This window comes from Cetorhinus maximus, chromosome 30, assembly GCF_964194155.1.
Source record: "Cetorhinus maximus chromosome 30, sCetMax3.hap1.1, whole genome shotgun sequence".
In the NCBI taxonomy this organism is placed as follows: domain Eukaryota; kingdom Metazoa; phylum Chordata; class Chondrichthyes; order Lamniformes; family Cetorhinidae; genus Cetorhinus; species Cetorhinus maximus.
Genome location: NC_135908.1, coordinates 19,825,129 through 19,849,778, shown reverse-complemented (window position 1 = coordinate 19,849,778; position 24,650 = coordinate 19,825,129). Strand labels below are relative to the sequence as shown.

Below are 24,650 nucleotides of genomic sequence, written 5' to 3'. Positions count from 1 at the left end.
CTTTCTACCAATCACTTTAAATCGATGCCCCCAAGTCACTGATCTCTCTGCTTAGGTAAATAGACCATTCCCATCCACTCTATCTAGACCCCTCACAATTTTGTACATTTCAATCAAATCTCCCCTCAGCCTTCTCAGCTCCATTGAGAAAAACCCCAGCCTATCCAAACATTCCTCATAGCCGCATTCTTCCAGTCCTGGCAACATCCTCATAAATCTCTTCTGTATCCTCTTGCATGCAACGAGCTCCTTTCTGTAATGAGGTGCTCAGAACTGCACAGTACTCAAGTTGTGGCCCAACTAAGGATTTATACAGTTCCAGCAAGGTATTCTATACCTTGATCTTTCAGAACAATTGCAGAATGAAGACATGAGCTTGTTGTGACAGTTTACCATGAAAACTCCAGTAACCTAATGATCAAATTACCATAGTCCTTCACCTCCACTTAGTCCCATCTCTAAACAGCTCACCGAGGATCAGGAGCTCGCCATATAGGATCTTTGATCACAAGTCCATAATTTAGCTGAACTAACCAGCAAGTCCCAAATAATATTGCATGTTTTTATTTCATATGTAGAGTTGGTAAGTTTTGCTGCTCTCCCAGGATAACCATGTTGAATATATCAATTTACCTGCTGCTGAAACACAAGTATTACATTTATAACCTGAACTCCAGGTTTGCATATCGGAGAAAACAACAAATTAAAAAGGCATCAAAAGGTATCTCAACTGGACAGCCATTTATATCAACAACATAAACTAAGTCTGCCACATGCTGGCACATAAACTAATGATAGACAGGTGTCTTCTGACTTGGCACCAAGCGTTTACGAGCATCTGTAAAGGCTCTGAAGAAGAGTCATATGGACTCAAAACATTAACTTTATTTCTCTCTTCACAGATGCTGCTAGACCTGCTGAGTTTTTCCAGCATTTTCTGTTTTTGTTTCAGATTTCCAGCAACCTGCAGTATTTTGCTTTTATCTTAAAAGAAAGCATATAATTGTATAAAGACAAGTGGCAGGTCAGAAGATTGGACAGAATATGAGGAACAGCAAAGAATGACTAAAAGACTAATAAGGAGGGAAATTAGATTGGAAGATAGCAAATGTAACTCTATTATTCAAAAAGGGAGGGAGACAGAAAGCGGGAAACTACAGGCCAGTTAGCTTAACATCTGTCGTAGGGAAAATGTTAGAAGCTATTTTTAAAGATGTTATAGCAGGGCACTTAGCTAAGCTCAAGGTCATCAGGCAGAGTAAACATGGTATTGTGAAAGGTAAATCATGTTTAACCAATTTACTGGAGTTCTTTGAAGGAGTCATATGTGCTGCAGAACAAGAGGAACTGGTGGATGTGCTATACTTAGATTTCCAGATGGCATTTGATAAAGCGTCACATCAAAGTTTATTGCAGATAATAAAAGCTCATGGTATAGGGGGGTAACATATTGACATGGATAGAAGATTGCCTGGCTAACAGGAAGCAGAGAGTTGGCTTAAATGGTTTTTTTCAGGTTGGCAAGATGTAACAAGTGGTGTGCCACAGGGATCAGTGCTGGGACCTCAACTGTTTACAATTTATATAAATAACTTGGATGAAGAGATTGAAGGGGTGGTTGCCAAATTTGCTGATGACACAAAGATAGGCAGGAAAGTAAGTTGTGAAGAGGACATAAGGAGGTTACAAAAAGATATAGATAGGTTAAGTGAGTGGGCAAAGATCTGGCAAATGGAGTATAATGTGGGAAAATGTGAAATTGTCCATTTTGGCAGGAAGGATAAAAGAGAAGTATATTATCTAAATGCAGAGATTGCAGAGCTCTGAGGTGCAGAGGGACCTGGGTGTCCTAGTGTATGAATCACAAAAGGCTGGTATGCAGGTACAGCAAGTAATTAGGAAAGCTAGTAGCACGTTATCATTTATTGCGAGGGGAATTAAATACAAAAGTAGGGAGGTTATGCTTCAGTTGTACAGGGCACTGATGAGGCTACATCTGGAGTACTGTGTACAGTATTGGTCATCTTATTTAAGGAAGAATGTAACTGCATTGAAAGCAGTTCAGAGAAGGTTTACCAGACTAATACCTGGAATGGGTGGGTTGTCTCATGAGGAAAGGTTGGATAGACCAGGCTTCTATCCGCTGGGGTTTAGAAGAGTAAGAGGCAACTTGATTGAAACATATAAGATCCTGAGGGGTCTTGACAGTGTGGATGTGAAGAGGATGTTTCCTCTTCTGGGAGAATCTAGAACTTGGGTCACTGTCTAAAAATAAGGGATCGCCCATTTAAAACAGAGATGAGGTGAAATTTTTTCACTCAGAGGGTCATGAGTCTTTGGAACTCTCTTCCTGAAAAGGTGGTGGAAGCAGAGTTTTTGAATATATTTAAGGCAGAGGTGGATAGATTCTTGGTAAGCAAGGAGGTGATAGGTTATCGGGGGTAGGTGGGATGCAGATTTCAGGTACTATCAGATCAGCCATGATCTTATTAAATGGTGGAGCAGGCTCGAGGGGCTGAATGGCCTGCTCCTGCTCCTTGTTCGTATGTTCTTATCTACAAAATTCTCTTACCAACTTTTAACTGATCTAATAATATCTATTTACAGCAATCAGATTTTACGGCCTTAAATTGCTTCTCATGTGCCGTATCTGACCCACACGTATCGCCAATCCAGGACACGAAACTCAGGCTAATCAGTTCTATTCATGGTTTTTATTTCTTACTTGTTGGCTTGTCCTATTTGTATTTCCTGGACTTCGAAATTTGGAAAGGGCTGTTCCTAGCGCTACTGCCTCATTAATGGATAGATCCTAAACCAAAACATCGAAACCTATCAGTATCGGTAGCTTGAGCAATGCAAATTAACAAGAACGTTTGATTTTGTGTGTGACCCACATAACATGCACCTAAGCATCCCACAAACAAAAAATATCTTGGATATGCTTCCTTTAAAAGGACAGGAGAAGTTAAACACACTTTAGTGGCAGAATAATACAATGTTCATTACATAGTATAACTGCTCTATCATTATAAAATCATTGGATTTACCATGAGCAAGACCACAAGGGTGCTATTAAGCTGCACAGTATCAACCTGCCACAAGATACTAAAAGCACATTCAGCAAGCATTGTATGGCATTTTCTTCAGAAATCATGCAGGGGCATCTTGGAGCAGTTCCCCACTGCTACAACAACCTTTCATCTACATCGACACCCTTGAATCAGTATTCTTTGATCGTGCCTCTGTGAAATCCTGTGAACGTTCTGCTCTGTTAAAAAGCGCTCGATGCATTTTGTTGTTACTGGGCTCTTACAATTTCTGCATTGGAGCTCTGAACAGTTCTTACACAGTATCCAGTGGATCCTCCACAGAACTGTCTTACTTGGGAGTGCAAACTCTTGCCTAATCACACAACAGTTAGGTTAGCCTATACCTACTTTGACAGGCGGAGTAGCTCCTGTGCCTGGGTGACGACGGATCTGGCAACCATTCTGATTACTTCTTTGCTTGTTGTTGTTCAGCTGAGGCTTCTTCACTGTGCCGCCATGATCATTCCTGACTGAATCAGCTTTCTCTGCTGTTGTTTTACTTAGCAGCTACAAAGCAGAAAACACCTTTCCATCAGCTCAATTGTAATCTCCAAGTGTCATCATTTAGAAAAATTAAGACAGCTGAAAGGTATACATGCATGCTTATCTAGGTTACCATGTTGGGGAAACAGTACATGTTCTACTTTGCAGCAAGTAACAGCATTAATTACTCATATCATCTCCTAGGAGGCCTCTCCACCTTCCATTTACATGGGCTATTCAGACAAGACAGCCAAAAATTTACAGAGAAATGTAAGCACAAGAATTGGGATTGCTAGAAGCTCACTCCAGTGAACTAGGGAGTGGGAGGGGAAAGGGACAAGGCAATCCAGAGCCAAAAGGAATGAAAAGTAATTGTTGCTCGTTTATAGAAGTCTATCTTTTACTGAGGATGATCTAGATTTCTAGAGGCTTCAACAAGTATTTCCATTCACATTTTCCACTGTTTTAACATGCCTCTTCCCCCTCACAAAAATTCTAGTCATAAACTAACTTCTAATAACATTACCAGCTTCAAATAACAATGATTTTGAAAGTATAGATAGAGGAATATAATGGTTTGTAATTTAGCAGTTTAGCCATTGTACGTCTGGACACTTTAACCTCAAATTCAACTGGATGAAAAAAATGCAGCCACAAACAGAGTACCCGTTCTAGGGATGTCAGTGCAGGTAATACTTACAACTGAGCTGTTGGCATCAGGCAGGAACTGTCCAAATTCTGAAAGAAGGTCTTCCTGGTTTTTAAAGAGCCTCGCTACCTGGGCATATACCTCTTGCTCAGTCAATGCTGGTGTGTAGTTCCCGCCGGCTTCTTTTGCATTCCGCTGTTCCTTCTGTAACAGCAAAAACATTTCAGTGCATCTTATAAAAGGCACAGTCCCTGATCAGTAAGTGGTGAAGAAAGGGAGCTCATACACACATACATAAATGGAGGGGGCTGAATTACCTTAAATTGCAGTGCCTGGTTGGCAACAAACCAGAAAATATCTCTCCACCCCCCACCCCACCAGCCTTTCCAAGCAACAGATATATTCATATGGATGATCCAATAATCCACCTGAGTAGTTGCATTCATTTAGAAGTTAAAGGCTGTTCCAGAGAAATGGCCCGCTTGCTTGTGGTGCAGGTAATGAAAGCCAGCTGGTGCAGTAAAAGCTACTTCTACACTGGCCAAAGACAGCTATGCTCATCCCGCCGCTCTTTCACATATGGGAAAGTGAGTATTCTAACAACATTTTCCCACTTCTCTGAAGAATATGAAAGATCTACAAGGCAAGCATTCAGCTATTAATACCAATGAAAAAGAAAAGGGAGAAATCATAAGAAGGATGAAAAGAAAGATAAATAGATAGCAAGATAAGAGACATTAAAACATTTTCTTTGGCCGTTAACATGAGGTTCAGGGGAGAAACACAAATGCTGTGCGTTCCCTTACCTGGTATGTGTGCAGGATCTCCAAAAAGGCCTTGTAGATGTCAGGCTGCCCCTGGAAACGGTTTTTGATCTTGTTGACATAGTTAATGGCATGGTTGAATTCCACAGGCTGATTGTTCTGCATGGGCGGTGTAGCAGCGTGAGCACTGGTGACCGGTGTGTGGGGTTGCACTGGAGGGGACCGAGGAGAGGCATATGGAGGCAGCGCTGCATTTGGCTGGCTGGTTGGAGTATGTGTCTGTGACTGCAGTGGCTGCAACAGAAAGAAAAGGTGAACTGTGTAGATTTGCGCTGAACTCTATCCCATAAATCCAGAGGAACTACTCTGCAAAACTGATCAATCAACTCACTATCACAAATGGAAGGGAGGGGGGCAAAATCTCAATTGATGATGGGTGGGATTTTCTGCACCCACCCGCCTCCGGGATCGTCCAGTCCCACCGCAAGCCAATGGACTGCTGGCTGGGGTGCTACCTCGCCCGCGGCGGGTCCCGCCCGCCACAGGGCCGGAAAATCCCAGCCTATATTTTTCGGCCATCTTGGGAGGAAAAACATTTACTGATTCCTACTGACTGAAACGCATGTTATCACCCTAGACAACTGTCACAGTTTACCTGTTATCTTGACTGGGTCACTGGATACACTTTGTTTTTGGTGCAGCTGGCCTTTAGTTAAGCCTGGTGAATTATCACTTGAAATCTACAAGTGTTCGCTCCTAATAACTATGTGATTAGCAGCTCCGTGATTACTCAGGAATGCAGGGCCCAAAGCTTGTCTAACACACAGTACCATATCTGCCTCTCTTTGTTTGTCAGACATAGGTGGAGCTGTGGATGGTTTTCCCCAAAACGTTGCTCCAGCTGAGCAACTCCCTGCAATGGCCGGCGAAGGCACTGATGCCTATTCTGTATTGTGGAAAGACATGATTCGCCTTCTCTGCTTTTTTACAGCTGATTTCCTGTGTAACGTGCGTGCTATTGAAAATATTAACTTTCTTTTGTTTAAAACCCAAATGGCAAATTATTCTATAGATCCGAAATCCTGTAGCCACATCATAAAATTTCTAATCCAGCTAATGATCTGACTGGAAGTTGGTAAGGGATTAATTTAAGAAAATTCCAGTTTAGACAACAACCAGGGAAGCGTGTGCATAAGGAGATCCTTTTTACTGTCACTCGATACATTCAGTACACTTTCCAAATACTGTATTCACAGTACTGAAACTGCTCTTATCAAAGTTACAAATGACATCCCATATGACAACAACAAAAATAAACTATCCCTCCTCGACCTTACTGCAGCCTTTGACACAGCTGATCATACCATCCGTCACCAATGCTTCTCCACCGTTGTCCAGCTGCACTCACCAGATTCTATCCTCATCCATCAAACTGTAGCCCAAGTATTGCCCACAATGGGTTCTCCTCCTGGTCCTGTGCCATTATCTGTAATATCCCCCAAGGATCTATCCTAGGCCTCCTCCTATTTCATGCTGCCCCCTCAGTGACATCACAGCATTAGTTTCACATGAATACTGATGACACCCAGCTCTACCTCAACACCTTCTTCTTCGATTCCTCCACTGCTGCTCAATTATCAGACTGTTTATCCAACATCTTGTACTGGAGGAGCAGAAATTTCCCCCAGTTAATTATTAAGACCAAAGCCATTGTCTATGGTCCCTGCTCCAAACTCCCCTTTCTAGCTATCAACTCCATCCCTCTCCCTGACAACTATCTGAAACTAAACCAGACATTTCACAACCTTGGTGTCATAGATGGGATGAAATGAGCTTCCAAACACATCTGTGCCATTGTTCACACTACTTATTTCCACTTTGCCCAAATTTATCCCTGCCTCAGCTCATCCACTGCTGGAACACTCATTCATACCTTTGTTACCTCTACACTTGACTATTCCAACAAACTCCTGTCTGGCCTCCCACTTTCTTGAGATCATCCAAAATTCTGCTGCCCATGGATTTAGTTGCACCAAGTCTTGTTCACCCTCTTGCTCGCTGACCTACATTGGCTCCGGATCAAGCAATGCCATGATTTTAAAATTGTCGGTCCCTGGTGTCAGCTAATCACTGATCTCCTAGTTATCTATTATATGCTATGGGCACTTTATCTCAGTTTCTTAACTTTAAATAGTGTCAAGCTGAAAAAAAGACATGTTGAAGCTGAGGATTAATTGGTAATTTTGCTTTTGTTCTGATTGTTCAATTAAATCCATGTTGCATTTAAACAAAGCTTGGCATGGCAGTTAACTGTCAGTTACCAGTTAACTGGTGCATTCTCCATGGCAACGCCTCTACCAGAGTCCACTTGTCAACCAATCAGCATTCTCTTCTCGTGCAATATAAATTGTTGTTCCCTTTACAATTTGGTAGTATTGCGAATGTCCTGATGAGTGCAAGACAATTTCAGCAATACTCAAATTCTGTACTACCAAGCGACGAAAGTCAAGCTCTTAGAAGCTGAAGTCTTTAACCCCTTCCTATATCTTTGGCTGTCAGAAAAACAAGAGAGTATTCACTATTAAACATACATATCGATTCTGCTAACATTTAATGTTGTCACAGTTCTGAAGGTTTCACTGATGGTTGGCCATTGCCTCAATAAAGTTTAGCAATTGAAGTTAGTTCTAATCTTGCCAATGGTCAGAAGAAAATTAAGAATCTAATAAAACAAAAGCATTTATAAGTGGAAAAATGTGGGAAAAGTGTCTCGGTTATTGGTCATCAGATGTTCTAGGATCAAAACCACTTTCTTGCTGGCCATGAGTGTGCAGGGGCTTCCTAAAGCAAGATCCTCCCCTTTGGAAGCTCAGGGGGTTGGAGTGGGGGTGTGGTTATTATACATGAGAGAAAAGTACTTGTAAAATTTGATGAGAACTCTGAAGTTATTCAAGTAATAATCTGGTACTCGCTGAAAGACAGTACCAGCATGTACACCCAACTAATGCAAGCACAAAATCGCGTCAGTACCTGTTGTACGAGCAATGTCCTGAGGTACAGTAGTAAGGTTTCACCGGTAATGAATCAGTCATGTTTCGTCAGGTTCAATCCCTAATGTTGGCTACTACATGCTTTCCGGTCTGAATTCAGCAATTTTGTGATGTGGACCCTGTAATACTGCAAGGCACTACTCAAAATCTGACAAATGACATCTTGGATAGCAGCAATCATGCACATCTGTTCAGCTCTCGAAAAAAGCGATAGCATGAAAGTGGAGATGGTGCTCACAACTCAAAAGCTGACCTTCAAAGAATGGCAATTTAGAAAGAAAGCTACAAGGATAAGTTTGCGGTGATACAGAGAGGTGGCATGGTGATATATATGGCTGTATTCAGGTTTACCACAATGGCGAACAGGAGAAGCCTCTTATCTTGTCTGTCCTGCAGGCAGTGTAAAGCTCAATAAAAGTGAATCAGGTTATGCAATCCTGAGAGTGCCAGGAGACCTGCAAGATTGTTCTACCCATGCTCACCTTGGGGATTTTGGCAGGAGGTGGTTGTGGTGCTGGCTGTGCCGGGGCAGGAGCAGCATGCTGCTGTGGTTGCTGCTGGTGCTGTTGTTGGGGTTGTGGCTGGGCGGCATGCTGAGGAGTGATTTGATGGACTTGCCCTGGTGTCGTCACGTTCACCATGTCATTCGTCTGCACCTCAATTTTGTAGCCTGGAGGCAGGAAGGTGTTGAAACCCATGATGAGGTCAGGGTGCCCTTTGAAGAGCTGAGAAACCCGGCTGATCACTCCAGGGGTATCAATGCTGCAACATTTCAAAAAGAAGTAATTAAAATTCAAAACACTGAGGAACTCTGCAGCTTCAACTTATCAAAACCAACGCATTATATTGATTATCCACACAGCTTCACTGGGCCTGAAGTATTTCCACTCATGTCATTCAATAATAAGGTCTCCAACACTCCTACAAACTATGCAACTGCCTTCTCAACCCTACCACAATTAGTTATGTAACCTTGTTAGTGTTTGTTGGATTTTTCTCTGTGCAAATTGGCTGTGGCATTTAGAATTAATGAATTTTAAGTATAGGAGGCCATTTGGCCCTTCATACTTGTGCCAGCTCTTTTGAGTTATCCAATTAGTCCCACCCCTCCCGCTCTTGTAGACTCCTAGAACACCAAGTGACAAAAGTAACTGAATTTCAAAGCAAATTGATTAGTTGGTAAACGTTTTTTATTAAGGGTTTTAAGAGTTGACTTCTTTCTGAAGTTTTGCATTTAGCATCAAGCTTAACCTCAATTTGTAGTTTCTTCCACAGTGTTAGTCAGTGGTAAAATGCCCACTAGTATTGTTGAACAGTTGGTTAATTAGGTAGCTAGTTAGAAAATGATCAGTAGGGGCTGACTCAGGTCTTTGGAATTTAATATTTAAACAAGGCACTAACCAGATCCTAAAAGAGCAGAGTTTTTTTTAGATCATATATGGGCTGCTGAGGCCTGTTGCTTGAAATTCCAGCGCCACGTGGGAACTTCAGGACACTTCAGGTGTCTTGGTGGACCAATTGTGTAGGAAATGTCTCCAGCTGTTTGAGCTCAAGTTCAGGGTTTCCTGACTTGAGAGAAGGCTGGAGTCACTGCAGAGCACTGGGAGTTCCCTGGATCATAGTTTCCAGGAGGTGGCCAATCTACAGGCATTGAGAATTCAGGATAGTAGATGGGTAGCCATCCAGTAGAATAGGAAGAGGCAGGAAATGCAGGAGTCTTCGAAGTGTGTGTCACTCTCAAGTAGGTACTCAGCATTGGAAACTGCTAGGAGTGAAAACATCTTGAAGGAGTGCAATCCAGGCCATGGCACCAATGGGCAAGGGAAGAAACAGCAGTGTAGAAATACAGGAATTATAGGACATTCCATAGTTAGGGGGACAGGCAGACGCCAGCAAAAATAAAAATAGGAAGGTCAGGAAGATCAATGCTTGGCTCAAGGCATGGTGCAGGAAGGAGGGCTTCAGATTCTTGAGGCATTAAGACCAGTTCTGGTCCCAAAAGGGAAGGGTTACACCTCAACAGAACTGGGCCTATGTCCTCGCGGGCAAGTTCACTGATATGGTTGGGGAGGGTTTTAACTAATGGAAGTGGAGGGGGTGGGTGGGGTGCACCAGAATATCGAAGTAGGAAAGAAGAACCAAGGGCATAAAGGAGTAAGAGTTTTGGTTAATACTAGTGAAGTAATACCATATTGGTTTAAAATGCACGTATGTAAACATGCAAAACGTAGTGAATAAGGTTGGTGAGCTATAAGCACAAATACCTGTTTGAGAATATGATATAGTGGCAATAATGGAAATATGGCCTAAAAAGGAGAACTGGGTGCTTAATATTCCTACATATAAAGTGTTCAGTAAAGAGAGGGAAGGGAGATGGGTTGATAGCACTGATAAGGGAAGATATTGTAATGTTGGAAAGAGAGAATAGCCTTGGGGAGACATGGACAGAATCCATTTGTTTAGAGTTGAGGCGAACAAGAGAGAGAGAGAGAGAGATGGACAGAGAGAGACAGAGAAAAGGAAATCACAAAGAACTATAGAGTGGTGATATTGGGAGACTTTAATTATCAAAATATCAATTGGGATAATGTTAAAGTAAAGGGAAACGAGGGTGAGGATTTCCTGAAATGTGTTCAGCAGAAGTCTCTTGACCAGTATGTTCTTGATCGAACTAGGAATGAGGCATTGCTGGATCTGTTGCTGGGGAATAAGGTGGGCCAAATGGATCAAGTGTCTGCGGTGGAATACTTGGGTAAAAATGATTATTGTATCATAAGATTTACATTAGTAATGGAGAAGAGCAAGGAACAATCTAATTTAGTACTTCTAAATTGGAAGGGGGCTAACTTCAATAGGAGGAGAGGAGATCTGGCCAGAGTAAAGCAGAACCAAAGGCTGACTGGAAAAACTATAATACAGCAATGGGTGATCTTTAAGGAAGAGATGTTTCAGATATGGCTAAGTATATTCCTACAAGAGGGAAAGGCAGGGAAATCAAAACAGGGCTCCTTGACCAATGAGGGAGATAGAGGATAAGATGAAGCAAAATAAGGAGGTGTATGATACATGCCAGTGAATGCTTCAAGCAAGAACCAGGCCAAATGCAATAAGGTGAAAGGGAAGTGAAGAAGAAAATGCAAACGTGATAAAGTATAAGAACAGAATGGCAGTTAATATAAAAGGCAACCCAAAAATCTTAATAGTAAGCAGGTAGTTAGAGGCGGAATGGGGTCTATTAGAGACAAAGAAAGTGATATGTTTTGAAACACAGTGTTTACTATCAGTGTTTACTAAGGAAAAGGAAGCTGACAAAAAATCAGTAACTAATGGTAATGTATGGGGTGAAAATTGATTAGAAGGACCTATTGGAATGGCTGCCTATGCTTAGAGTTGATAAGTCACATGATCTGGGTGGTTCACAACCCAGGTTGCTAAGAGAAGTGGGGGTGGAGATAGCAGAGGGTCTTGCCATAATCTTCCAATCTTCCCTAGATGTGGGGAGGTGCCAGTGGATTGAAAAGTGGTAAATGTGACACCCTTACTCAAGAAGGGTGTAAGAACATTCCTGGTATCTATAGGTCAGTCAGTTTAGCATAAGCGGTGGATAAGGTTTTAACAACACTAAGAAGGGAAAAAAGTTAATAGTCACTTGTATAGGTTTGAGTTAATTAAGGAGAGCCAGCATGGATTTGGAAAAGGCAAATTGTGTTTGACTAATCTAACTGAATTTTTTAATGAAGTACCAAAGAAGGTTGATGAAAGGAATGCAGTGAATGTTAACTATTTGGATTCAAAGAAAGTGTTTGACAAAGTTCCATATAAAAGGCTGGTTAACAAAATTGAGGATCAGGGAATAGAAGGGTCAGTATCAGCTTGGATAAAGGGGGTCATGTAATGTGGTTGTTTTTCAGACTGGAGGATGGCAGGGTGGTGCTCCCCATGGTTCAGCGTTAGGGCCACTGCTGTTTTTGCAATATATAAATGACTTAGATGTTGGAACACAGAGTAAAATCAGTTCTGGTCACCATACTTTAGGAAGGATATGAAAGTGCTCGCGAGGGTGCAGGTGAGGAATTTAGCGACAAGGTTAGGTTGGAGAAACTGGGGTTGTTCTCCTTGGAGCAGAAGAGGTTATGTACAAGATTATGACTGGTTTAGATAAGGTAAACAAAGAAAAGCTGTTCCCATTGGATGATAGTACAAGGTCCAGGGGACACAGTTTTAAGGTTTTGGCAAGAGATACAGGGGGATGTAAGAAAGAGCCTTTTTACACAACAAAAGATAATGACCTGAAACTCACCACCTACGAGATTGGTGGAAGTGCAGGCAATCAATGATTTCAAAAGGAAGCTAGATAGGCACTTGAGGAAAATAAAACCGAGGGCTATAGGGATAGAATGGGGACATAGGAGTGACTGGATTGCTCTACAGTATGGACTGAATGGCCTCCTTCTGTACTGTAATTACTCTTAAGATTGCTGCATTAATTGACATATAGGTCACAATTCTCTTAAAGCACAAAATATCAGTTGAGTCAGCCTATACGCCCATTAATATGGTACAGACAAGGAGAAAGAATCTCCCTGTACCCTACCTCTGAGATTTGAACTCCTTCATGATGTCAAGAAAGTCATTGTAAACCTGGGGCTGGTTTCCAAACTGTAGCTTCACCTGGTCAAGATAGGACAAAGCATCTTCAACCTGACAAAATAGAAGGCAAAAAAGGGACAGCAGTTTGATAGTGCTGCAAAAACATCTTTTTAGGTCAATAACTTCAAACTAAAGAGTGAAAAGGGCAATAGGTGATAAATACCCTCAGAACAATCAATTCAAAATCATAGTGAAAAATTAACATTCATGCAGGACATTGTAGAGGGGGGGGTGTGGTGTCAGATAGCTCAGCTGGCTAGATGGCTAGAGTATGATGCAAAATGACGCCAACAGCATGGGTTCAATCCCTGTACCGGCTATGATAGTCTATGGAGGGCTACCTCCTTGCCTTGTCCCATGCTTGATGTGGAGTGGTGCCACTCAAGCTATGTAACCACTTGTTAGAGAGATGCCTATGGTCCCTCATGGACTATGGTTAATTACCATTACCAGATACCATGCAGGGCATTGCAAGAAATACAGTATACTGCATTATTGCTAATGTCAAACTTATACTCTACATTAGCAACAGCACTGGGGCTATTATGCAACAAAGCATTGTGGAACAACACCATCACATGGCAAATAATGCAATAGTACTCGAAAGCAATATTGCCATGGCAACACAACAGCACTGTTAAACAACAGTCTGTGGATAGCAACATGAGAGTACCAATAAGTAATATTTCAACTATGAATGCAACGCGAGATGTTAATATATCACTGCATTAAGCAATATCAACACCAGAAATGCAACATGACAATGTCAGAAAGGCATACCACAAGGTCATAAAGAAATACTGGTATCGGCAGCTGACATTATAGGGAGGGCATATGACAGATTGTGCTCCAATGGATAAAGTTGTAATGTTGGTGAAGTGCAACAGATACCTTATCACACAATCTTTGATTACATTTTCACAGCACTGTTTTCTAAGATGTCTGCTGTACCAAGTTGCCCAGTTTCACACTGCTACATTTCTCTAATCAAAGTTGGAGAAAGAGAGTGTAAAAGAACGTGAAGAAAAGAGCAGAAGAGAGTGTAAGGGGGTGAGAGGAAGACAGTGTGAAAAGAAAGAGAGAGAGAGACAGAAACAGAAAAGAGGAAAAAGAAAACCTGCATTTATACAGCATCTTATTGCACTCACAGAATGCCCTAATACACTTTATAATAACTGAATTACTTTTGAAGTACAGTCACTTCTGTAATGTAAGTTAGAATTAAATTGGCAAGAAACTATATGAATGACAATGATAGAGAGAGAGAGAGAGAGAGTCTGTGTAAACTTAAGAACTACAAAAACAACATGAGGCAATAAAACTGAGAAATAAGCAGATTCTGCAACACCAACACACCAGAAAGACAGCATACCTCTACATAACTAATCCTCACAGAACAGGCAATATGGGGAAGATAGGATGGGTCCTCAATTTATTTCTTTTTTGAAAGGTTGATATAAGCAATTAAAAAGATGTTATCCCACCATGGTAAGAAGAGAGTAACACAAGTCTGGTACAATATAACATTAACATATCACAGACATAGCCACAGATTTCAAGAAAAACTAGCGTAACAGATCTTATATTAATTCAGAAACTTATTTTGAGGGTACAATATTGTAGAGATAGTGCAGCAATATTGTTATTCTATAAAAAGAACATGCACCATGCAATAATACAAAAGCTAACAGTTCTACAGCTTGAATTACTGGGTCAACCACAGTCAGCCAACTATCGTGTCAGCAACTCAGGGCAGAATAAAGCAGAATTAAACTGCACCTACAAACTTCATCCCCACACTATTATATAGTTTAGAGTTTCAGATAATATTGGTAAATTGTTTTCCCTGCACTCCTATGGTTTATGCTGTCATCTGAACCCTTTGACGGAACCTTATGATGTTAAAGGCAGCCATTCAGCCACTTAGCCCACTCTCTGTAGGAGCCATCCATTTCAACCCTTTTCCCATACCCTTTTACACAATTCTTTCCAAATATTAATCAGAGTCCAGTAGAGAATTCCACTTGCTAACTCTCTCCATGTTTAAAAAAAACTTCCTAGCCTCTTTCTTTGCTCTTTAAATGATGATCTGAAATTTATGCTCTCTAGTTACCAACACATTACGTTACTGATATGTTACTTCCTTGTCATACACATTAACTATACAGGTACTCGGGCCTTGTTACAAAGGTGGAATAAATCTGTAATTCCTAACATTAGCAGTCTTGCTGAACTGGATTAAAAACTCATTACCATCTTTGACCTTTCAGCCTGTGACAGGCAGACACAAATGGTTCTCTTCACTGCAAGTAAATCCGAATGACAGATGTGTGCAATGTGGGCAGAGAGAAAAAAAAAATCTGTGGACATGACTTTGTGGGATGCACTATAACTGCAAATTACAGGAGAAAAAATGGAATTTATCCATTTCAAATTTTGAGTGGTAGGTATAAAATTAAAGTTTTTTTTTAAAAACTCCAACAAAAACTTTGAAATCAGATTTTTTTTTTAAAAAAAAATCAGCCCTGCTGTGGTAATGAGCGCTCACCTTTAGCCTCTGGAACTGCTGCTGTCCTTGGACCGGTGTGGCTGGTGCTCCTGGAGGATGGGCATGGCTCTGGGGTACCACCTGCTGTCCATGAGGCTGAACTGATGCAGTGTGATGGTGCCCACTGTGTACAGCTGGAGTATGGCTGTGACTGCCAGAGCTCTGAGGCATGGCTGAAACCTGCAGCAGAAAAAGGTGGTAACTGACACACTGATCCCACAGGTTAATTACTAACCCTTCATATTCATCAATTGAGAAAAATGTCAAGCTGGCCTCTGTCTACTGCTCTGAACATTTGAGTGCAGTGCCCTCCTTGCAAACCCAGCCTCGCAAGACAATCTTTTAGTTAATAACCATTGCACTGTTCAATGAGCAGACAAACATATAAGCTTTTCAACTGAAGAGCGATGGGGAGTGGGAGGCGGAGAGAGGAGGATGCACAAGCAGGAAAGAGGCTCCTTCTCTATATTACTTCCTGTTACAACTTCCCTGACAACACTTTATAAAACACATCCTCTTCCAAATAACCGTGAGCAATACCGCAGATCTGCTGGTACATTATAACATTTCCTGGACACCACACTTCAGACATCACACACCATCTGATGCCAATTTCCGTATCACAACTTGATGCAGCAGACATTTGCAATGTATAGAAAAACTTTCCAGGAATACAAGATACTGGAGGCCCAAGTTTTCAGGCTTTTAATCAGCCTGTCCGAAAAACAAAGTCAGAGCAATAATCTGCTAGCTGAATAGTAACTAATGGCTCGATGAATCGCCCGGTATTCACTTACCAATTAGACCTTATTGGCTTAAAAGGAACAAACAACTATGCTTTGTCTAGAAGAATAATACATTGTGTTTTACATAAATTTCCTGATTAAAACAACATAGCCCCTCGCTTAACGTGAGCACTGTCACTAGACATTTACCTGCCCTTGGTCAGGTTTTTTTTTATGCATCTCTATTTTGGCTTGGAAACTTATTATTTCTGCTTAAGAAGATGAATATTACCAACAATTTAATCTTTTATTTCTTCTCAGGTATTCCACTATCTCCTACTGTTTCCCTCATGAAAGAACCAAGAAGCTAACCTGCTCACAGGCCAATATTGAGAGTTAGCTACTGAAAGATTCGTCGACAAGCCCAGTGTGACTTAGCTCGTGATTTTCCCAACAGCATGAAGTGCCAGGATTCTTATCGCTCTTCTTCCACCCTAACCAACTGAAGCCAGGAAGTCATCACACGCTCCACTGATCTGCCACATTTTCTTCTGGGTTAAAATGTTTGGAGAAGACCCTCCCTGTGGGCAAAGCAAGCACTTTCAAAGTTTACAGCACACATTCTGGTCATTTCATGGATTTTGCATCCCTTTTAACTTGTGCAACATAGGTCTGGTAAGGCACAGGTTTATTCAAAGGGAATATTGCTTCTGATGCAAACTCAACCTCTAGGTGTTTTTTTAAATGAGTGAGATTACTGCTTTATGTTGCACTTCTTAGGCAACATTAGAATGGTAAAAGAATACACTTCAACTGCAAGCCAATGATGCGGACCGTTGGCAGGAGTCTTAAGTCATATCACAGAACAAGGAATGGCGGTATTACAGAAACGTTAATTGAAAATTTTACATAGAGCGTACACAGCAAGCAGAGAGTGAAGTACACCAATCTTCCAATGTGCTGCACCTGATCCTTGCATCAGCAGTTACACACAGTGCAAGTTCCTGATCTTGGCCGTGCTACCTGGGTGGTGCCAAATGGATGCGATCTGCATCCCCATGCTAAAACAGTGGAAAATAAGAGCTTCCATGAAACTCAGTCCTAGCTACTCCTGCACATCTGGTGGCCAATTATATTGGTATTGACAGGAAGCTGGGAGCAACCTCTCACTACACACGCAAAATCAAAAACGGAAATATTTGTCTCCACTAGAAAATGGTGGTACAATATCAGCAACCTTGTGAGGGCCGAAGTCTTATTTTAACAACTAAATTAAGTCAGTAATCAGACATTTGGCACAAGTTTGCAGAAAGTTGTTTTAGCTGATCACACACCCTTGCAAGAGGCTTTGGTGCTCAGAAGTTTAACAGTCTATTCCAGGTAAGCAAAGACCTTAGAGAGCTGGAGTAGGCTATTTGGCCTTTCGAGCCTTTCATGGTTGATCTTCTACCTCAATTCCACCTTTCCATGGTAGATCATATCCCTGAATTCCCTTAGTAACCAAAAATCTATCAATCTCCATTTTAAATATACTCAATGACTGAGCATCCACCGTCTGGGGTAGAGAATTCTAAAGATTCCCAACCCTCAGAGTGAAGAAATTTCTCCTCATCTCAGTTTTAAATGGTCAACCCCTTATTCTGAAGAGTCGTAAGGACTCGAAACGTTAACTCTGTCTTTCTCTCCACAGATGCTGTCAGGCCTGCTGAGTTTTTCCAGCAATTTTTGTTTTTGTTTCAGATTTCCAGCATCCGCAGTATTTTGCTTTTATCCCTCATTCTGAGGCTGTGACCCCTTTTTTAGATTCCCAGCCAGGAGAATCATCTTTTCAGCATCTACCCTGTCAAACCCGTTAAGTATTTTTTTATTCATTCATGGGATGTGGGCATCACCGGCTGGGCCAGCATTTATTGCCCATCCCTAAATGCCCTTGAGAAGGTGGTGGTGAGCTGCCTTCTTGAACCGCTGCAGTCCATGTGGTGTAGGTACACCCACAGTGCTGTTAGGGAGAGTTCCAGGATTTTGACCCATATACCTTATATTAGATCACTTCTCGTTCTTCTAAACGCCAGGGATTATAGACCTAATCTACTCGATATTTTGGAGCTTCTGAGGACAATCCCCTCATCCCAGAAACCAGTCTAGTAAATCTTTGTTACACTCCTTGTAGGGCAAGTCTATTCTTCCTCAGGTAAGGAAACCAAAGCTGCACTGTATTCCAGATATGGCCTCACCACTGCACTACACAATTATAGTAGGACTTTTTCACTTTTTTTCCCAATCCCTTTGTAACCAAAAGCCAATATACAATTTGCCTTCCTAATAGTTTGTGTACCTGCATGTTAATTTTCTGTGATTCATGTACAGAGACACCCAGATCCCTCTGAATGCAAACATTTCCCGGTCTCCCATCATGCAAAGAAATATTCCACTTTTCTATTTTTCATATTGAAGCGGATAACTTCACACTTTGCCATTGGATTCCTGAGGCAGATGTGAAAGTCTAATTCAAGGAGAGAATTCCATGCCATTCAATTTTAAATATACCCAACCCACCACCCAAGCTTCTAGAAAGTAACAGATACAGTAAGTCCAGTCACTGCTGTACTCGGAGGGAGACAGCAACCTTCGTGTGGTCCTCCTGTTAAAGTAAGTTTTCCAACCTGAAAACCTACAAACTAATGTTGTTAAGAAGCCTCAATGCTGAAGGTCTATCCTGGGCAAAGCGTACTACTCGCAAAAAACTCTCTGACAGGAGTGTGGGCATAGTCCACATAGTCTGTAAGAAACAAACCTCGCGGACCATTCCAACAGTCAAGCCCACATTCCCAGGTACCAATTCATTGTAAGCAGGGATAACACGGCATACAGTCTAGCCACCTACATCAAGGAAAGCCAAATCAAAAACACAGAAGACCCAAAATCAGATGACACCATCTCCATCACAAAGTAGGTAAGCTGGCCATAATAAAGGTCTACAAGCCACCAAATGGCTCAATATCGTAATACAGCCTTCAGTATATTCACGCATCTACGGAAGTGGCTTCAACAGCCAACAGCAAATGTGGGGGTACCTCAACAACAACACTGCAGGAGTATAACTGTCAGGCTGGGCCTCCGTGCGTCACCTAAAACGTGTGTTCAGTGCAAAGCAGCATGGCACGTTCCATTCTGCTAGGTGGAAGAAAGGCTATTCACCTGATCTTTGCTTCACGACACGTGACAACAAAGGCCAACTGCTGATGAACTCCCGACAAGTGCTGCCCATCTTCCCTCAACATTGCCCAACCTTTATTCGCATCAGCCTCGAACTAACATCCATTAACTCAAAGCCAAAACCACATTGAAATCTGTAGAAAGACAACTGGGATGCCAACAGCAGATACTTAAAAATCACCAATAACCAAAACCCACCCCTCCCTGAAAACTATAACCACTTTACTCGATTTCTCACATTGGCAGACATTTCAAAATTGTTCCCCAGGGCTTCAGAAAAAGTTTCATCCCCTGCTGGATCCTGGAAAGTGAATGGCTCCTAGAAGAACAGAGAAAATGAATACCCCGGTGTGCCAATAGGCCTCCTCAAGTCCTTTTATGAAGTACACCTCATAAGATGGCAGGAAACAACGGAGAAGATTGACTCCACGCACTCAATCCAAAAGGTGAGGAAACTCCTACGCCACCTGGGAGCAGTCGAGTAACAGTCACGCCAGCAGCCCAGAATCAACACTGATGCTGTCGCCTCACAGATCTTAATGGACTCAAAGATACCTGCCAGCAGGTAAGGTAAGTGGACGTTAAAAACAGTACTGATGCAGTCTCTCAAGACTGGCCCAGAGCAGACAGACTTCTCAAGCCCTTACACACAAGAGGAAGTGGACAGCGCCCTGACAGCCATCAGGTCAGGCAAAACAGCAGGAGTCAACCCAGAATTCCTGAAGAACATCGGATCACAGGGAGAGAGGTGGCGACCAAACCAGCATCCCCGGCACAATTCCAAACATCTGGTGCTAATCTAAGATAGTGGCCACTGCCAAGCCAGGGAAGAGGGAAGCCACTCAATGGCCCATGTAGTTATTGCCCCACCACCTGACCTCAATATAACGTATAAGGTCTTGGAATGCCTTCTGTTAAACAGAATGAGTCCCATCTGGAAGAAGCAATAAACCCCACCCCTCCCCCCCAGAAGGTTTTCACACAGGTCGGTTTCCAGAAAGGCTAGTTCAAAGGCAGGAACTGGCATTGTTGACTTAACCTGTGCCCATGACGCAGTGTGGAGCACAGGCATGCTGCTGAAACTCTCCAAAATCATCTGCTGTGTGAAAACCCATCCCTCCCTGAAAACTATAACCACTTTACTCGATTTCTCACACTGGCAGACATCTCAAAATTGTTCCCCAGGGCTTCAGAAAAAGTTTCATCCCCTGCTGGATCCTGGAAAGTGAATGGCTCCTAGAAGAACAGAGAAAATGAATACCCCGGTGTGATCAACTCCATGATCAGCACCTTGGAGATCAAATCAGCTGCCCCTGCACTCCCAACAATGGGCTCCCACAGGGATCAGTCCTTGCATGGCTCTCTTCAACATATATACCAGTGACCTTCCTCCCACAAACTCATGGCTCTTTTTAATATGCTGACGACTTGGCCCTGGCTTTCCAGGCTAAAGAACTTCAGGACATTGAGAAACCATTCACTGAAGATCAATGCTGTCTGGAAGCCTATTTCAGAAAACGGAGGCTTCAACCAAACACTACCAAGACTGTTGTTTCAGGTTTCCACCTGAACAACGCAAAGACCAGGGAAGAACTTCATGTCCAGGTCGGTGGTCGACAACTCACCCACAATCCAACACCAAGTACCTTGGCATCACTCGACCTTACATTGACCTACCAGCAACACCTCCAGAACACCAGAGCCAAGGTCAAGACGAGAGTGAATCTGGTGGGGCAGCAGAACCAATGCACTGTTTTACTCACCCTGGTCGATCCATTAGCAAAATGCTGCTGCTCCCCCTGGCTCAGGAGTCACCACACAAATGTGACTGACAACCTCCCAGAAATAATACTTATGACTTCCCGGAGGTGGATGAGACTCACACAGCCTGGAGTGTACTGTATTTAACTGAACTACTACCTCCATTAATCAGCAGGTTCAACATTAACAGTCTGCCTCTTTTTGTGAGGCACATATTAAGTTTGCAGGAAACCAATCCGGCACTGAGATGTGTCAATTCTTTATTTATTCTTTCATGGCATGTGGGCATCACTGGCAAGGTCAATATTTGTTGCCCATTTGCCATCTCTAATTGCCCCTGAACTGAGTGGCTTGCTAGACCATTTCAGAGAGCAATTAAGAGTCAACCACAACCACATTGTTGATAGGTCTGGAGTCACGTGTAGATCAGAAAATGTAAGGATGGCAGATTTCCTTCCTTAAAGGACATTAGTGAACCAGATGAGTTTTTATAAAAATCAATGGCCACTATTACTGAGTAGCAGCTTTTAATTCCATATTTATTAATTGAATTTGAATTCCACCACCGGCCTTGGTGGGATTTGAACCCAAGTCCCCAGAGCATTAGCTCAGGCCTCTAGTCCACTGACAATGCCATTACAGCATCTCCCCAGCAGGGTGAATGCTTGTCCGCAAACCAAATCCTTTCCTCCCTTTTCCCCAAATGCTTAGTTATACCACTGGATGTGGAGCTTATCTAAGTCTCTTTTTATATGGATATAATGGCACAAGAAACCAAAACAGTCCCACTTACAATAAAGCGGTTGCACAAACACCAACTCCTTTAGCATAAATTGCACATGCATGCATGCACACTCAGCAGTGAGCTACCGATAGGCAAGAGATGATTTTAATTTCAATAAAACACATGTTAAGGAAGGATGGTTACATAGGCTCTCACTAGTGTGAGGCAGCTGCAGCATAATTCTTGATGAGTAAGTATCTGTATTCTAGCCAATATCATAAAAATGCTTACCAGGTACCGATTAACATCTAGATTTTGTCAACAAAATGCAAGTAAAAGCAGCACACTAAATAGCCAAGTTAAAGTATCACAGCAAAGTTACATCCCAAGAAGGCAGAAAACTAGATGTGCAAACAATGCTTTACTTGCCCCTGGCTTGGTCCTACATCCCCAGGCATGCTGAGGAACAGGTGGGTGAGGAAAGACTTCATGCACTCTGTGTCCCTGAGGTTCTGCTCATCAGATGCTCCCTCTGCCCCTAGGGCATTAACGCTGAATGGATTTTTGAGTCATTTCCTACTTAGATCAGTTTTCTGAATGAATGATTCAAATGAGCTTTAATACAAGCATTTCCAATTGTCTATTTTTATCCATACTGGACAGAAATCCTGCTAAAAGCAGAACATTTCTTGGTAACCTAGTTTTATATATAAAAAGAGTGAAAGCAACATATCAGCTAAAGAATTATTCAGTCTAATAACTGAGGCACTCAAGAGGCAGCACAATACATACTTATGAAGTGTTTGATTTGAATGCATCTATCCATCCACAGTAACATGTTCTGGTGCACCATACACTTGGCCAGCCTAATCACTGGTTCTCGGAACACAGGGCACTGGCTTCCGGCTGTACACCATTGACAGTGAGAGTCAAGTGTCATTAGTGCGATGACATCAATTAGGATTCCACAGTGATGTGATTATAGTGCGAAAGCATCTTTAGCCAACTCCAGATTCACGGCCTTAAGGCACTACCTGTAAGGTACAAGAAATAGTATCCCTTGCCTCCGATTTATTAATGCAGGAATATTGCTCCAGTATGATTTTGACCAAGTATTCGAATCTAAGTTGTTCTTCCGTCTTAATTGTGCCACAATTGCAGATAGTATCCTGTAATGTAATGTTACCAATACACATCTGCTGTCATTAGTAAATTGTGGAGATGCCCTGGAGTACCCAGCTGTGGTATTGTGGATACAGGATTATACCTGTAATTCACTCCATATACAGTTGCTAGTGCAGTCTCAAGAGGTGCAACACTTCTCCGCTGAGGAAACACACATTACTTGTTTTCAATTCAGCAAGTTACTCACCCCACACCTGCTATTGATTTTCTTCTACGACTAGTGAGAAAGCAAGTGTTGACATGTCTGGACAAAGTAATCTGCCCATTCTCAAGGCTAAGGAATGATGTGTGAAGGATGAAGACAAAGGGGAGAACATAACTAACGACTCACCACCCATTAGTGCTACGTATTCAGTGATAATTCACAAAATGATGTTTGTAAATAGTCACCTTCTACTCTACACACTATGTCAAACAGTTAGCAAACCATCATCCCAACCCTCACTGCCACTGAGACAGTTCAATTTACTGCTGTCAAAAGGAGGGCAACTATTGTCACTTGACCTGTCAAATCCATGAGGATAAAATAAGATATGGCTTTTGTGTCTTTGTAACAAAGGCTGTCATTCAAAATGTATACATTTATGATAAACCTGTGTAAATACTGGTTCGCCTGAACTGGAGTACTGTGTCCAATTCTGGGCACCCCACCTTAGGAAGGACCTGAAGGCATCAGAGAGGGTGCAGAAAAGATTCAGGAGAATGAGTCCAGGGACGAGGAACTTTAGTTATGTGGATAGATTAGAGAAGTTGGGGCTATTGGAGATTTGGTAGAGGTATTCAAAGTCACTAAGGGTCTGAACAGAGAAGAAAGATAGAAGCTGCTCCCATTGGAGAAGGAGCGAGAACCAGAGGACACCGAAAAAGGAAATTGGCAGGAGATGAAACAGAGACATCAGGAAAATCCTTTTCACACAGCAAGTAGTTAGGACCTGCAAATCACTGCCTGAGTGTGTGGTGGAGGCAGGTTCGCTCAAGGCTTTCAAAAGGTAATTCGACTATTATCTGAAAAGATTTGCAAGGCTACGAGGAAAAGGCAGGGGCAGTGGGGCTAAATGTGTTGCTCTTGCAGAAAGTTGGCATAGACATGACCAGCAGAATAGCCTCCTTCTGTGCTGCAACCATTCTACAATTCAGTATGATTCTATAATGTGAACCTGCTTCGATCAGATTCTGACTCATTCTACAGCATCTGAGATAGTCTCTTAAATGGAGATAAACTTCAAGGGAAACTCCAAAGAACTCCCATTTAACATGCCCAATGATCTCTCCATTAGCTCCCAACACTAAATCACATACATAGTAACAATAAGAGTCAAAAGTAGATTTCCTTGGAAACTTACAGACTACTATGTAGACATTAACAGTATTTTATCACTAGACTGTTCTCCAACACTCTGCTTGCTACATCGCAACATTAAAAATTAAAACTTCCATTCAGAGTTTTCTTTTAAAGCTTTAAAAACAAGGTTCCAACTATTAAAAACATAAAATGATAGGGCACAGGAAGAGGCCATTTGGTCCATCGTGCCTGTGAAAGAGCTATGCAATTAGTCCCATATACATGCCTTTTGAAAGTCACTGGCCCATAATTTGCGGTCAGCAATGAAGCAACAGCGATCTCTGCTGACCTCGAAGAACGTTACGCTGAGAGATCTAGTGATCTGTGTGGCAAGAACTTTAACACTCTCAATGTGTGGTTAATTGTCTTGTCTTGTTTCGAATAACCAATCTTTCTCCATTGATTTCTATTCTCCACTGCCCTCACTGCCTGTCGCAAAGAGGCCAGTCCGTGTTCTGATA

General features: G+C 42.1%; 1 protein-coding gene across 6 annotated transcripts in view; it reads right to left on the bottom strand.

Moving 5' to 3' along the window:
* Positions 1 to 24,650, bottom strand: part of sin3aa (SIN3 transcription regulator family member Aa) — a 126,816-nt gene that overhangs the window by 59,626 nt on the left and 42,540 nt on the right. For 4 of the 6 annotated variants that reach the window (XM_078532557.1, XM_078532556.1, XM_078532561.1 and 1 more), the window contains exons 3-9: positions 15,237 to 15,416; positions 12,633 to 12,739; positions 8,521 to 8,800; positions 5,031 to 5,282; positions 4,276 to 4,428; positions 3,441 to 3,599; positions 2,726 to 2,812 (exon numbers count right to left, since the gene is read on the bottom strand). In XM_078532557.1, coding sequence (XP_078388683.1) covers positions 2,726 to 2,812; positions 3,441 to 3,599; positions 4,276 to 4,428; positions 5,031 to 5,282; positions 8,521 to 8,800; positions 12,633 to 12,739; positions 15,237 to 15,416 — 1,218 coding nt within the window. Of the gene's footprint in view, positions 1 to 2,725; positions 2,813 to 3,440; positions 3,600 to 4,275; positions 4,429 to 5,030; positions 5,283 to 8,520; positions 8,801 to 12,632; positions 12,740 to 15,236; positions 15,417 to 22,454; positions 22,588 to 24,650 lie in introns of those variants that run through there. The other 2 variants (XM_078532559.1, XM_078532558.1) reach the window with 2 other exon arrangements.